The following is a 15,532-nucleotide window of genomic DNA, read 5'->3' on the forward strand; positions in this document are numbered from 1 at the left end:
CAGTCGATCAAGTCAAAATAACAAAAGAGTTTAGGATATTTAGATTGTGTGTTACATTAATAATTCAATAGTAATAATAATTAAAATTGTCGTGTTATTCTTGGTCTTTTAACATGCAATAATTCGATATTTATTTTAAACATAATAAATTTTAGTAATGATCTAAATTTTATTTTATAGGTAAGATGTAGCTAGAATTTGTTGAGAATTAAAGTGAATGTGAAATTCAGATAAGAAATTAAACAGCATTTTGCTAAGATATAAGAACAGTGTACAGCGATACTACGAAATAATTAAATTTGTGAACAAAAGTAGATTTGGATCAAATAAACAAAATATAAAACTATCAACGACACCCTACCTAATGATCTAATGACAAGGAAAATACAGTGCATTATTACACAATAGTTTAAGTAAATAAATTGTAGTTTTGTAAAAATAATGACAATACGTTAATCAAAAGCTCGATGTAGTCAATTCATTAATGTGGTTTGTGGATCAAGAATAGTAGCTATCATAGATTTACATTAGTATTTTGTTGTTAGAGTCAAAATAAACGAAAACTTAAATTTGGCGCGGCAACGTTGCATTATAAATTTTGATAACGCACATTGGCTGTTTTTTTGGAAGGACTATTAATTGATTTTTATAAAAATAGATAACACGAAACAACAGAATAAATCATGAAAATTTCAGCAGAATATATGCGCATATATATATATATATATATATATATATATATATATGCGCATACGCCAAATACAGAGACGACTGAGGAATAACGTATCCTGACATTATTAGCTTTGTGTTTTCGGGTTTTCTGTTCTGCGAACGCGGAAATAAACGGGCAGATGGTATACGCGAAAGGTCGATTATAGAGATAGGTGAAATGCGGTGGGGTACGGACCCACCCCTTCTTATTAATGTTTTTTCTTGTCGGTGCCGTGGGGTGGATGACGCCCGGTACACCTGCTTCGGAATTTAATTGAACCCTTGAGTCGAGTCAGATGGTCTGACCGTTACGGTTCAACGGGTTTTGCGACGTCGAGTTACCACATATAGAGATTGCATTTTCTCATTATAATTCTCCGTAGAGTGTTGCCAAAATCAGTTTATAAAAACGTAAAATCCCTTTTAAACCCGGACCATTTTTATTTCTCATTTTACTAATTAGCATTATTCTAGTTAAAAAGAGACAATAAAGTCTGATGCGTCCGACCATGTAACCAAATCGATCTATAAAATTCGATTTGTATTGGTACTGGTCGACACCGTTGTCATATGTCAATATAAACATAATAAAACAACTCTAATCTACAAACTAATTGCGGCTGTTCAATTAACATACGCCATACGTTTAAGTCCTTCGATGAATATGCATTAGATGTACTATAATGTTAAAATAAATTATATTCTATAACATTATTTTTGTTTCATTATTTTATTTACATTAGTATTTTGTTGTCAGAGTCAAAATAAACGAAAACTTAAATTTGGCGCGCCAACGTTACATTATAAATTTTGATAACGTACATTCGCTGTTTTTTTGGAAGGACTATTAATTGATTTTTACAAAAACAGATAACACGAACCAACAGAATAAATCATGAAAATATCATCAGAATTTAAACCCAAAATGTCTCCAAATGGAACGATAGTAAAATTACATTAAAGGTAAACGTGATTATACAAAAATATTCATTCTCCACCAAGTATGTTTAAATGAAATACTACAATTCGTAGTCCAACAAGTCGAGATTGATTTTATAGTCAAGATATAGTATTTCATGAATGTTTTATTATATTGATTTAGTAGTAGTAGTAATAGATTGATTTAGTCAGTAGTAGTTTCGACTTATACCATGCATCATATGTATTATACAGTTTAACTAATCCACCAATCCAAAATTACATAACAAGGAATAATTAACAAACACCTTCTAGAATTAATTTCTGTGTCTACTCCAAACTGGACGCTCGTTGGCTGCACGTGAACGTAGAAAGGGGAGGTGCCTTTCTCTAATGACCAAGGAGGAAGTGGCTTTTGCAACTCGCTGCCGTTAATTTGGTCGCAAGTGTTCATCGTTTGTTTTGATGACGGACGACGGGGTTCTTAGAAAATACGCTCAACTGGGCCCGACATCATAAATACGAGACGGAAGAAGAGCGATGATGGTTCCAGTTACCTGAAGCTATCGAAGCGTTGTTCGTGCACTTGAATCGAAGGAACAATCGGCGTGACGAATTCATTCTTTGTGCCGGAGACACCTCTCGGTGTAGAATGGAGCAGTTTCGTGGTATTTACGATGAGCGTACGTTGGGTCGCATTTCGAAGCATGTAGTACCGATAAAGGTCGTCGATGGCAAACTGAATGGAATAGAAAACAATTCAAAAAATCTTGTCGTAAATTAAGCTTCATATTCAGGACAACTGTTGGTATCTTTGTATCTACACACAACTTCTTCGTATTTCTTAATGCTTACTTTTGTTTTAATTGTACTACCAAAATAATATAAATAAATATGTCTATATAATCTATGTGTGCATACATTCTGTGGCATCTATTGATGAAAATCTGAAATATCAACGTCAAAATATCAACAACCTAACCTAACTGTTACATTCAATGGTTTTGACAATTCTCTAAGTAAAATAACAGTTTATTTTTGGTCATTTAATATTATTGAGTTGTTCAGTGCATATAGACGTTAATCATAAAACGCTCGATATTGTATTTTCGATTCATATGTTGATATCGATAATTTTTCGGCCTCCTTAAAAGATTATCGACATGTAATATTTTGATTCAATTTATCTGTAGGCTATCCAAAGTTGCTGTGAACATACGTCATCAAAATGTTTAATGTATTGCCTGCCGCAATTAGTAAATTCGTTTTAGAATCAGACAATACTTTCCTTCTGATTATATTCTAGTTAAAAAGATTCACAATACTGTTAGATAAGTTCAAACACGTAAATGAATGAGCCTGTCAAAGTTGCCCGGTTGTTTGTTTGTTTTTAGATGAACTATAATGAATTATATTAGATAACATTTTTGTTTCATTATTTTATTTAGATTGGAATTTTGTTATAGGTCTACGACAAAATAAGCTAAAACTAAGAGTTGATGTGGCAACATTGCATCGTTTTAACGTCATAAATTGGGAAGACGTATGTTCACACCAAGTTTGTATAGACTATATGTAGAGACATTTTCTTCATACATAGTAAGTAAAAAGAACCATTTATAACGAAAAGAGAATTGTTTGATATTTTCTATCGAAGAAAAACAAATATTGCCATATATCATGAAGACGCATTCACTTTGAATAAACTAATATGGCGTCGAGATAAATCAAGCTAGTACCGCAGCACTGAGCAAAAAAGAAGGCAACGAGCTCTTACCGCATTCATCATCATCGTTGGGTAATAACTCATCGAGATGCACGAAGAATTGCAAAGAGACCAATTAACGATGAATGAGACAAAGAACGGACCGGAGGCATATCAACGTTCTTCTCCGACATGTCAATGCTTAATATTTATGGTCGGAGATAATTATTACCCGGTCATAAAATCTGTAAAATTTCAGGTTGTCAACGGGACGGGACACCTGCGGGACATCGACGATTAGAAACAGGGAAAAAACTCCTTGAAATATCTCGATAAACCCCTTAAAAGAAATATCCGCACCTGCCTTTTGGAAAAAAAAATCAACGAGACCATCCGTCTAGAGTCGGTTTTTTTCGGATCGATGATAAACATTTCTTTACGTATATTACGTATCTAACAATACGAGCTCGTTGGTCGAGAATATAATATTAGTCACAGGTATTAGAAACACACCCTCGAGATCTTGAAGAGGGTTGAAACTGTCGGCTATTGCCTTGATTCCTGACTTTGATTACGTCTCAAGAGTCAAACGAATTTGCTACACAAGAGAACAGCTCCGAGACGTAATTTTATTTCACCTGGCCCTCATTGCGGTGGCAGTTGGGCAAGGGCTCCGATTAAAAGAGTTTTATCTTTTCTTGGCAATTTTATATATGGTCAGCGCAAGGCAGGTGCCGTCCTACCTGTATAAAGCACCTTTTATGCGTTTTTTTCTTCGACCTGTGGTTTGAATCGATCCCAGCGGCTACATTAAGTCAATTAATGCGAAAGATGTAAGAGGGAAATTGTACCGACTCCTCGCGTATATCGTTGCAAATCTGACGAGGCGTCTTTTAAGATGAAAAAGTAGTTTCTGTTTTAATTTTTTTTATTTCGTGCTGGTCGAGCGAATTATCGAACACACCAAATACAAGGGACTTCTCATTTTATTGTGTCTAAAAAGAGATAGAAGGCTGTTTGACAAGTTCGAATATGTAACCGAATTAGCCTTCTTTAAACAACTATATAAAAATATCATAATTACCGGTTATAAAACGGCAAACGTTGTTTTAACGCTTTGATTTAAGAAATTTCAAATCGCCGTGGTTTTTATTGAAAATATGTTTTAGCATGTTGCAGCTGCATTGAATATTAGTACGGGTTCCATCACTAAAAGATCTCAACAAAATAAAAAACAATATAACCTTAAATTCACCAAAAAGAAACCGTCTCTATGCGAAACAGGTGACGAATCATGATCAGCTTGATGTTAGCTGTTCAAATATATGAAATGTATAAAAACTGTAAGTAGTTTTTTCAGTCGAAACATAATTTAATATAATTGTTTCAGAGAAAACTATTAGTCTTGAAAGTACACTTTACTTCATAGTAGAACTTTCCTTCATACACTGTTGTATAATATTGGATTTAAGTGTTGAAAAAAGATAACTTACGAAGGGATTTAATGGAACTTCTAGGCATTGCTTTTAGAAGAATACAATAACAGGGGGATTTATTATATCAATTTGTATATTCAGATAAGACGTGGATAATTTAGAATGGTACATTGGGTCACTCATGGCAAGATTATAATAAATATAGTGTAAAGACAATAAAAGTTGATGGAAAAAGGTTAACATTGGAATCAATTAAGTTTTGTTAGTCATAACATTTATTAATAATTCATTACAGATATATATTTCTTCATGCTGGAAACAGGAATGGTTTTATTTCTGATGCAGAATTAGTGTTTGTTGGTTGGAGAAATGAACTATAACAATTTTTAGCTGAGTTTACGACTACAATTAAGGAATGGCTTAAAGTACATAAAATAAGTTTCGAGGAAATCCATGTTAAAGAACGAACTATTTAAAATTGTTACTCGGTAAATATATTTGAAATATTTCATTGCATTTTATGTAATTTACTTTTTTAGAAATAAGTCTGAGAAAGGATACATGGTAGATCCGATTGCTGAACATTATGGCTACAGAGTATTATGTCTTCCTCCCTATCACTACAAATTTAATCCAATTGAGTTGATATGGGGTATTTCAAAGAATTATTACAATAGACATTCAGATCGAGAAGGATATTCCAGCCTGAATTGTCTGGATTTAAGAAAAGAAGCATTGTCGACAATAACACCTTGAATTTGGATGAGCTTAATCAGACACATTGAAGAAGAAATTGATAAATGGTCGTGGGTAAGTTTTTGATAGATTGAAAATAAACAGCTTAGTTATTTACTTGAGTAGTGATTCTGCCAGTGACACTGATTGAATTAAATTTTATGAATGTTAGTGGAAGACGAGGATGGATGAAAGAGGAAATGTCAGTATATAATTTATATACTTTAACTGTAGGAAATCGTGTGAAAGCTTTATGTGCATGTGTGTTATTGTCGAGAACACTTGATCGTTTGGTTAAAATATACGAGAAGAGAAATAATACCACCTGTTTTGCAGATATGGCAAATGCATTAAGGAAAATGCGGTGATCCATTTTTATCAAGAAAGATGATTACAGATCCAGGTAGTAACAGAACAAATTAAGGAGAAATGCAGTAATACCAAAATGACTTTACTAGGAAACATTGCGTCAAAGGAAATAAGAACTAAGCGTAAAAGGTAAATATTCTCTCTAATGAAAGTAAATGTAAAACATTTTTTTTCGTTATTTTATTTAGATTACTCAGATTATTAGATTACTTAGATTTTATTAGAACTCATAGTTGATACGGCAATATTACGTCATCAATTCAGATCACGTGGGTTCACTGCTGTTTTGAATAGACTATATATACGGTTGTGATACTTTTAATCAAAATCAAGAGCCCTAAGTTGACTTTCTTTTTTGCATTCTGAAATAATTGGTATTAAATATATACATCGAGTGATACTGGAGCATATTAAGGTGTTGTTAGTCAAATAAAATACTTACAGTATATCTACTACTAAAATAGTTAAAACGCTGTATTTTGCATATCAAATATACGATTTTAAGTTTAACGACAATAACGAATTTTGTAATATGCATTTCGTCCAGATCTGTCTCTGTTAAGCTATATAAAATGAGTCAATTAGTTAGTATTCTCGCATTTAATACGACTTAATAGAAGATTTTATAAATAAATCCCATTGAAGATTAAATCGAATCCAAGTTTTTTCAGCAAAGATACCCAGTCGGATGCTCATAGACAATCGGGCATTTCCACGTAATGAGTCACCCGTAGTCGAGTCAGTATGGAAACCGACGATAAAAAAAGTAGCGTTTTGTATCTCTTGGTCGGGTCGTCCGCCGGTCGTGGTTCTTTTGTTTCAGATTGACTGGCGTTCGGGATGGACGCAGCACCGTCCTTGATCGCGACCAGAACAGAAGCCGCTACTATCGCTCGCCTGAATGTTAAGTTAATATAGTTTCTCGGGCCGATTTGAATTATCTCCGATCGATTATTTAATCGTTGAGATATTTTTTTCGATCCCACGAATTCCGAAGTGACGTTTAACATTCCTCTGTGCCTGCGTGATTTAAAAGCGTAACGTGTACCCATCGGAATATCGGATCGGATATAATTCAATATAATATACTGATATATTAAAAGTAAAACATTAGGAATGAAAAACAATATCGATATACCCATGTTTAAAAAATATCGATAGTTTTAAGAGTATCGAACTTTTGTTTTGAGATTTATCTCCCCTCGGTTGTCAAAACAGTTTCAGTGAAAAGTAAGGCTGTAGTAGAAAAAGTTCGATATTAAAACCTATAACTTTTAAAATAACTTATCGAACTTTAATTTTAAGATTTCTCTCCCTTCAACTTGTCAAAAAATATTTAGTGAACAGTAGAGCTGTAGTAGAAAAAGTTCGATATTAAAGCCTAGGGTTTTTTTTCAGAATTCTTTCCCGATAGTCAAAAGAACTTTGCGTGAAAAGGTAGGGTTGGAGTGAAGAAATATCTATATGAATTCGGAGTTCTTCGATCGGAACATCCAGATATGTATATTGTCCTCAGTAAATTTTATATGATAAGGATATGCTGAGAAGAAAAATTACATTTTCAATCCTTTAATAAATCTACAATATACATACTGAGTAGAAAAATAATATTGGCAACATATTTCAGTGAATATCAATCTATTCGTTAGTTTTCCGCAAATAAATCAGTAAATTTAGTGCTCTCTGTGATAAATCTCATTATTTTAAATAAAGCGCAATATTTAAAACTTACCATGAAACTGATCAATGAATTGTTGGCGTAACATTGACTGCTGACTATTTATAGTGTTGCAAAAAGCATTTTTTAATTTTATCTATTGGTCTAAATAACATATCAATATTTGAGCATGAGGAATGAGTAGGTGCAAACTATTTTGCAGATGATACAGCAACCACATTATAAGAAAATGTAGTTAATAACCAAAAAACAAGAGGAAATTCCTTTAGTTATTTAAGAAAAATAAGCACAGTTGAAATAAATAGGAAATTAGTAGAAATACAAATAAACAATTGATGTGGTCTTCATTATTCACAACTAGTAAAATCCAAAAAAGCCAAAACAATTACATGACTCCAAGCTAATACTCTGGTGGAAACAGCTTGGTGTGGTAAACTATGAATTGTTAGAAGCTGATGGAACAATGCTATTCTTCAGCATGACAACACCCGTCGATATGCTGCAAAACCGGTGAAAACATACACAACAAACAAAAAGTGCTACACAACACGCGTATTCTCCAGACTTTGTTCCTTCTGATTACTGGTTGTTCCGACATAGGAACCGTGAGCTATCTGAGCAACGCTTCACCTCTTATGAATATATCAAAAATATGTGTCAATTTGTGAATAGTGTCAAAATATACATAGTTCTTTCGAAACAGAATTCGTAAATTGCCTGAAAGATGGCGGCTATCGATGGACGATACTTCAAATAAGATACATGGTACCAATTTTTCACAATAAAATCTCAAATTTAAAAAAAGTCTGCCGGTCTATCCTCCAAAAAGCACATAATATTACGCGAAACCCATATATCTTCAAAAAAAATCTGACTGACGACACCGCCGGCCTATAAATAATACATAAACAAATGAACGTCGCGCGGTTTCGAAACTATTCGGATATTTTTAGTGAATTCCGAACGGTTATTTTTACGAGACCTTCCAGTCGAATAAAGACGACCATCGGTTGAGGTATCCGATAAAGATCCGAACAGAAGGAAGGACACGCCGACACAGCCCCGGCCCCGGGACCATCCAGCGATTTTTTTTAGGTCATCACGTCGCCGTGGTCGACCAAGGCTCGCCTAGACGACGATTCGCGGCTCAAGTTCAAGGCTACAAGTACCCAATTAGATCGGGTACGTACGTACGTACGTAGACGGACGCACATGTAGCTGTTGAATTTATAATTTAGTCTAGGCGGTCGTTGTTTTTCTCTTCTCTTCGGTACTCCGTTGAAACGTCAGAAACCGTCGCAACACGCAATCAGATCTCGGCAAAATATGTTTTCTACTAATTAAAATATAAATTACAAAATATTAACAATTTTTATCAGATATCACTTACAATCACGTGCTAGATTATGTAAATAGAATAAAACTAATCTAGCCAATCTATTAATAAGTAAAACAAGAATGTCCTTTCAAGAACATTAAAAATCTAGTTCTAGTAAAGAAAATATTTCTATAGGTCCTGATGAATACGAACTTCTTTTATATTGCACTAGCGACCCGCCCCGGCTTCGCAGGGGTGCAATGCTCATACTAAATTAAATACACTACAGAAAAAATATGAACGTTGTATATAAAAACATAGCGGCCCGCTCCGACTTTGCACGGGCATAAAATATATATGCCTATGTCACTCAATGAAAACATGATTAAAATCGATCCAGTATTTTTGGTTCATTCAATACTGCCCTTGGCCTGCACGCATTAAATTTGGAGTAAAACAATTCCTCTTCCCCTATACTTACTATGAAGATTTCCTGCTATCTTTGGAATATCTAAATTCATACAATTTTTATTACATTACACATTTTTAAACGCAAATTTTAAATTTGTAATATCTCCGAAAATATTTGTTTAATTTACATGCTGTAAGGAACCATATTGATCTATATTAATTGCACACTGTATTTAAGGTACTTAATTCGATAAGGATTAATGCCGTATTGCTTAAAATAGCTTCGTAAATAAGCCATTTTCTCACGTAAAAAGTAAACAATAAAAATGGTTAATGTGGGTTATCCCTAAAAGATAAACATATACCATCGCGGACTTTTTTGTAGACCTTTTTATGGTGTACAATATTGTAGTACATTAATTTGATCTAACTCGTAGGGCTAGGCAGCGTTTTTGCTAATTGCTAAATAAGCCTAAAAAAGTAGGTTAATTTACGACATCACGTTAGAAACCTCTAAAATTAGCAATGTTGCCTTAGTATATTATGCATGTATTATACATATAAACCTTCCTCTTGAATCACTCTATCTATTGAAAAAAACCGCATCAAAATCCGTTGCGTAGTTTTAAAGATTTAAGCGCACATAGGGATATAGGGACAGAAAAGGCGACTTTGTTTTATACTATGTAGTGATGAACACATTTTTTATAATTGGATGGCGTTTAAGGATGGTTTGCTTTTATCCTTTAGGAATCTAATCATTGCATCTGTCTGCAAAAACAATAAAATCATCATCTTTACCAGTACCGGTGCTTCTGTTACACCCAGGTGTTATTAGACATTAATTGCAAAACTTTGAATTATTTTCCTGTCAATCTTCAATCGGGACACTTTCTACCACCCGATTTGTTAATATATCTGGAGAAGAAGGAAATACACCTAAATATGGCTTTATTTCTTAATTGAAAACATGCGCTAGTAAATAAAAATTATTGACCATTGACGTTTTTATGACACATGATCACCTAGTTAAGGATGTCATTGAATCGGGTTCGAACTGCGATGATATTTGACTCTCTTTGATCTTGTAAATGAACGAGGCAATATAATTCGAGATGAACAAGTGTTTTTGTTTATCCAAATTAATTTCCTACAAGTTATTTTCTGTGATTTATTAAATTAGCCATAAATATAACTTTCATGTAAGCTAACAGATTATACTCGTAAACTGCCTTATACTACTACATACTACTACTACGTATATATTCAGATATATAAATTAACAAACAATAAAGACAACATTGATATTTAACAAACAAATACATTCTGCTATCGTCACAAAGATTGACATATTTAGTGGTCGATATTTTGATCCCTAAATGTATTTTGAAACCATAAATATTTGAAATACTAATTACAAAATACATCAGCGTCAGGTATTTAAAATAAAAACTAGAAATACAAAATATTTCAATTACGTATTTTAATCACAGGTAACTCAAACACTGTCCAACCTTGGCCACAGATGGTCAGTGAAGACATTGAAACGAAACTACTAGGAATAAATCAAGGTTTGTTTTGTATGAAATTAGGGGGAATATGAGCGACGACGTTACGTTCTAACGTATTTTGTTTTTGGTTTGTTGTTAAGAAGTTATCTTGAATGGAAACAAACCACGTAAATCGAACTGATAAGTTGTATGATTCATTTATTTTTGGGCTAATAATTACGAATGACCGATGCGGCATTGTTTTTAATTTAGAAAAAAAAAAAGATTTTAATGAGTCAATTTTATTTTCAATGGTGTTACTAGAAGTATGAATGAATAATAGGGATGTTTTCCGATGTTTCTTCGAACTCATTAATTATATGGAACACGCGTTTGTATAAAACAATGAAATGAGTGTTTGTTGCTAATGTTCCGGGTTGCACAATTAGATATATGAGGGGTATTTTTAGTATTACTCAGAATACTGAAGAGTTACAGACAGAGTGATGTTGCGGTTGAGTCGAAATGTAATTATTGCAAAACTGTATTACATGGGTATATAGAATCACTGAGATTATTGAAAAAGTCTACGAAGAGAAAAAAGTGTATAAGGGACTTATAAATAAACTCCATAAAATGTTAACGAAGTACAAGAAGAATAAGAAGAGGTTTAACTCAACAACAAAAAAAAAAACAAAAGCAAGTGTACCGCAAGGCAGTGTTTTGAGTTCTGTTCTTTGCCTACTCTATACATGTCACATACCACAGAAAATGTTACTGTAGCTAGTAACATTTAAGTCCCCGGTCTGACACATAGATGGAGCTACTAGAACTAAATCCATATGTTTTTAGTTAGCCCTAACCCTCAAAAGATGCGTGTATAAATTTGACAGCAGTCGGATCATTGGTTTGTGAATTATACTATAGCATTTCGAGTGAAGCAACTTTTGTTATAGTGAAAAATAGTCGGTGAACAAACCGACTATTACATAGTGTTATTGGACTGTTTGAAGGACGAAATGGCCGAAAAACGGCCGCATTTTAAGAAAAAGAAAGTGCTGCTTCACCAAGACAATGTACCGTGTCACACGTCAGTGAAAATGATGACTCATTCGCTCATTGCTTCCTCATTCGTCGTATTCTCCAGATCTGGCCCCCAGCGACTATTTCTTGTTCTCAGATCTCAAAATAATGCTCGCTGGGAAGAAATTTTTGTCGAATGAAGGGGTGATCGCCGAAACTAAGGCCTATTTTGAAGCAAAGGGCAAATCGTACGACAAAAATGGTATCGAAAAGTTGGAGTGTTGCTATAATCAGTGTATCACCCTTGAAGGGAATTATGTTGAATAAAAAAAACTAATTTTGCCAAAATGTGTTTTACTATGGTAGGCCGGGGACTTTTCAGTTGACTTGTTTCATTTTCTGATGACACTGCGATGACTTGCTACTGGAGAAAATAGCGAAGAAGCAACACGCAAGTAATATAGATAAGTTTGCATGGAGAATAAAAGTCAACGGCAGTAACTGAGTGCATACTAAATTCACCTACAACCAAACTGTTCATATAATAATAGATATGAATAATACTATTATACTATACAGTAACAACGCTAAGTATTATGCGATGAATCAACATGAAAAGAGTTGGAATTCAAATACAAAAAAATGTATTCGTTACTCGGAAGAAAAAAATCTAAATTATATATATATAATAACTTGCTGTTGTCTTGCTGATACTAAAACCTATAGAATTCAATTTTTAACATAATACAAGTATTTCAGGCTAAAGTCCTGTAAAGTATTTTGGATGCACCCATATGCTACAGGAATATTACTTACACCGGGGATTCCAACTGTCAAAGAGGAAATTAAGAGATTCACAACAAGACATGACCACACTAAACTAAGACGCAGAGTCAAGAGAACCAAACCGTGACGTACACTAAATGGTAAAAAGAATGAAAAGTTTTATTTTATTATTTTATTTTAGTGGAGGCTAAGTAAAGGTCAATGGGCCTTCCCAGATAATTATCTAGTTTTAAATTGTAACTAGTACTCATACATTCATAAATAAAAAATAAATTATAAAATTATATACTAATTTCTGGACATGGCGCCTTTGCTATGTACTGTAAAGTATTTTTAATATTAATGTTCGTTATTATTAAATTCTTCTTGTATTGTACCCTACAACAATTGATTATCAAGATAAATTACAACCTCTAGAAAGGACTTTTATATTTACTAACATCCACGGTCTATGATGACTCATTTTATATACCCGTTCCCCAAGACTAAGGACATTAAATATTAACCAAACAGGTTTCCAGTGAGGCTTTCTTGGATCTGATAACAGGGTATTTTTACGTCTATGTCTATCCATCGCCTGTGTTTACTAAAAGAATATTATAAACACAGGTGGTACCGGTGGACTGTAAATGAATCATCAACGACGCATTTTTTTTTTCACCGGAATAAATCTGACGTTTTTAACCGAAATTGTACGTGATTGATGAAAATATCAAGTTCCGTGTCTCAATCGTCATCGTTTGTTTGAGAAATATACGGTGAGCGTGTTCTAACTTTGAAAATATATGAGTCGTGGTTTCGAAAATTCAAGTGGTGACTTTGCTGTGCAAGACAAAGAACGTTTTGATAGACCGGACAAGTTTGAAGATGCAAATTGGATGAAGACCCAACCCAAACTCAAAAACAATTGGCAGAAGTGTTCAATGTGTCTCAAGAAACGGTTAGAGCAATGATAAAAATCTAAAAGATGGGAAAATGGGTGTCATATTATTTGAATGACAGGCAAATGGAAAAGTCGAAAGTGTCTGTGAAATGTTGCTTCAAATGTATGATGGAAGTCATTTCAGCATCGATTAGTGACGGCTGATGAAAGGTGGATTTATTTTGAAAATCCTAAGTGCAAAAAAATCATAGTTATCATCTGGCGAACTCCAAGGCCAAATCGTTTTGAACGCAAGACAATACTCTGTATTTGGTGGACCACAAGTTATTATATTTACTGTTCTAATATACCTAGGCCAAGTCAGCATCTACATTTTACGTTTTTCAATAAACTTCGGATCATTGATGGTTTCATTTCGCCTCCTCAACTTATTTTGTTTTAATTACTCTTGATGGATCAACAATCTGTCCAGTGGACAATATGTATTTCTTATGATAATTGTTTTCTAACAACATGTAGAAGATCAGTTCAGTAAGTAATTTCCAATGTAAAATATCTAATTTTAAATCTCCTTCTGAAGACTATATATGTTTATTAATACGATCACCTGAACGTTTTAGTTTATACACTTTACTGTTATCATTCACAATTAGTTGATTAGCAAGTACATTTTGAATACGTACACACTTTGAATTATACTCGTTATGTGTTCTAGATGGATATGCCATACTATGTTTGTTACACCATATACAGTCGTTATTGATTTTTCAGCTGGGCTTTTAATTAATGTCAAAAGAACCAACATACCGATAATTTTAATGAATGTTTTATTGGTTAACTAATTTAACAATTTAATTGACCGTATATATAAAGGAACAATGATCCCATTTCTTTTATGGAGCTTTATGATGACGATTTCGTTTATTTAATATTAATTGTTTCCGTTCGTCAACAATGCATTCCTTGCAGTCATTATTTTTTTGGACAATTGAATCTTGCATATTTAATAAGAAGTATTGGAATTCGTCTTCAATAATTTGTGTTCTCAAAAATTATTGTTTAAAAAACTTGGTTATCTTTGTTCATGCCATATAACTAAAATACATAATTTTGACACGCTTGGTATAATTATATATAAACTTGTAACTTATAGTTTATTTAAAGTTTTTTGGTACATACGTCTTCAAGATGTTGAATGTATTGCCTGCCTTAATTTGTAAATTCATTTTCGAATCAGACAATACTTTCCTTCTCATTTTATTCTAGTTAAAAAGAGGCATAATGCTGTCTGATTAGTTCAAACATGTAAACGAATGAGCCTGTCAGAGTCGTCCGGTAGTCAGACGTATGCAAAATTCTTGAAAGCAATAGTGATAAGAGCTTATCACTCTAACCTATAAACTATTGTGGCTGCATAATTAACTGTAGTTTTTAGATGTACTATAATGTTAAAATAAATTGTGTTTGATAACATTCTTGTTCAATTATTTTATTTAGATTAGAATTTTACTGTATGTCAAAGCCAAACTGAACTAAAACTCAGAGTTGATGCGGCAACATTGCGACATTTTGACGTCACAAATTTAGATGACGTATGTGCAAAATAACTTTGAACAGACTATGGTTGTCATGAACTCATAACTGAGGAATAAACGCCGAAATAAATAAACTTACCTTCCAACAATCATTGTATACAATATAACGCCTAAGGACCACATATCGGCACCCTTTCCAGAGTAATGTCCTGTCCTAAGTATTTCCGGACTCACGTAAGCAGGACAACCCCTTTTATCGTGCAGCCAGTCAGATTCGGGTTCTTCCAACACCACCGCATCTTCGAAAGATTCGAGTTTCAGTTGTGTCCTGAAATAAAAAAAAAAACTACGTTAATATAATGTTGTTTTTAATATTATAATAAGGCCATTACCATATCAAATAGAAATATAATAAAAGTGCACGAAAACTCTTTGAATATACTTAAATACGTTTGAATATCAAAGAAGGTAAACTAATAAAAACAATAGACACACATGGACGCGTAATTAACTTATGATATAACATGGAAATTC

General features: G+C 33.2%; 1 protein-coding gene across 1 annotated transcript in view; it reads right to left on the reverse strand.

The window, feature by feature from the left end:
- trbl (tribbles) overlaps positions 1 to 15,532 on the reverse strand; it is a 105,619-nt gene that overhangs the window by 1,485 nt on the left and 88,602 nt on the right. The window contains exon 4 of the mRNA XM_076415023.1: positions 15,138 to 15,326. Within this exon, the coding sequence (XP_076271138.1) occupies positions 15,138 to 15,326 (189 nt within the window). The remainder of the gene's footprint in view (positions 1 to 15,137; positions 15,327 to 15,532) is intronic.

Source organism: Rhynchophorus ferrugineus, unplaced genomic scaffold (genome assembly GCF_030347505.1).
Source record: "Rhynchophorus ferrugineus isolate W39M unplaced genomic scaffold, kcgeb_rfMv2 rfM9, whole genome shotgun sequence".
In the NCBI taxonomy this organism is placed as follows: domain Eukaryota; kingdom Metazoa; phylum Arthropoda; class Insecta; order Coleoptera; family Curculionidae; genus Rhynchophorus; species Rhynchophorus ferrugineus.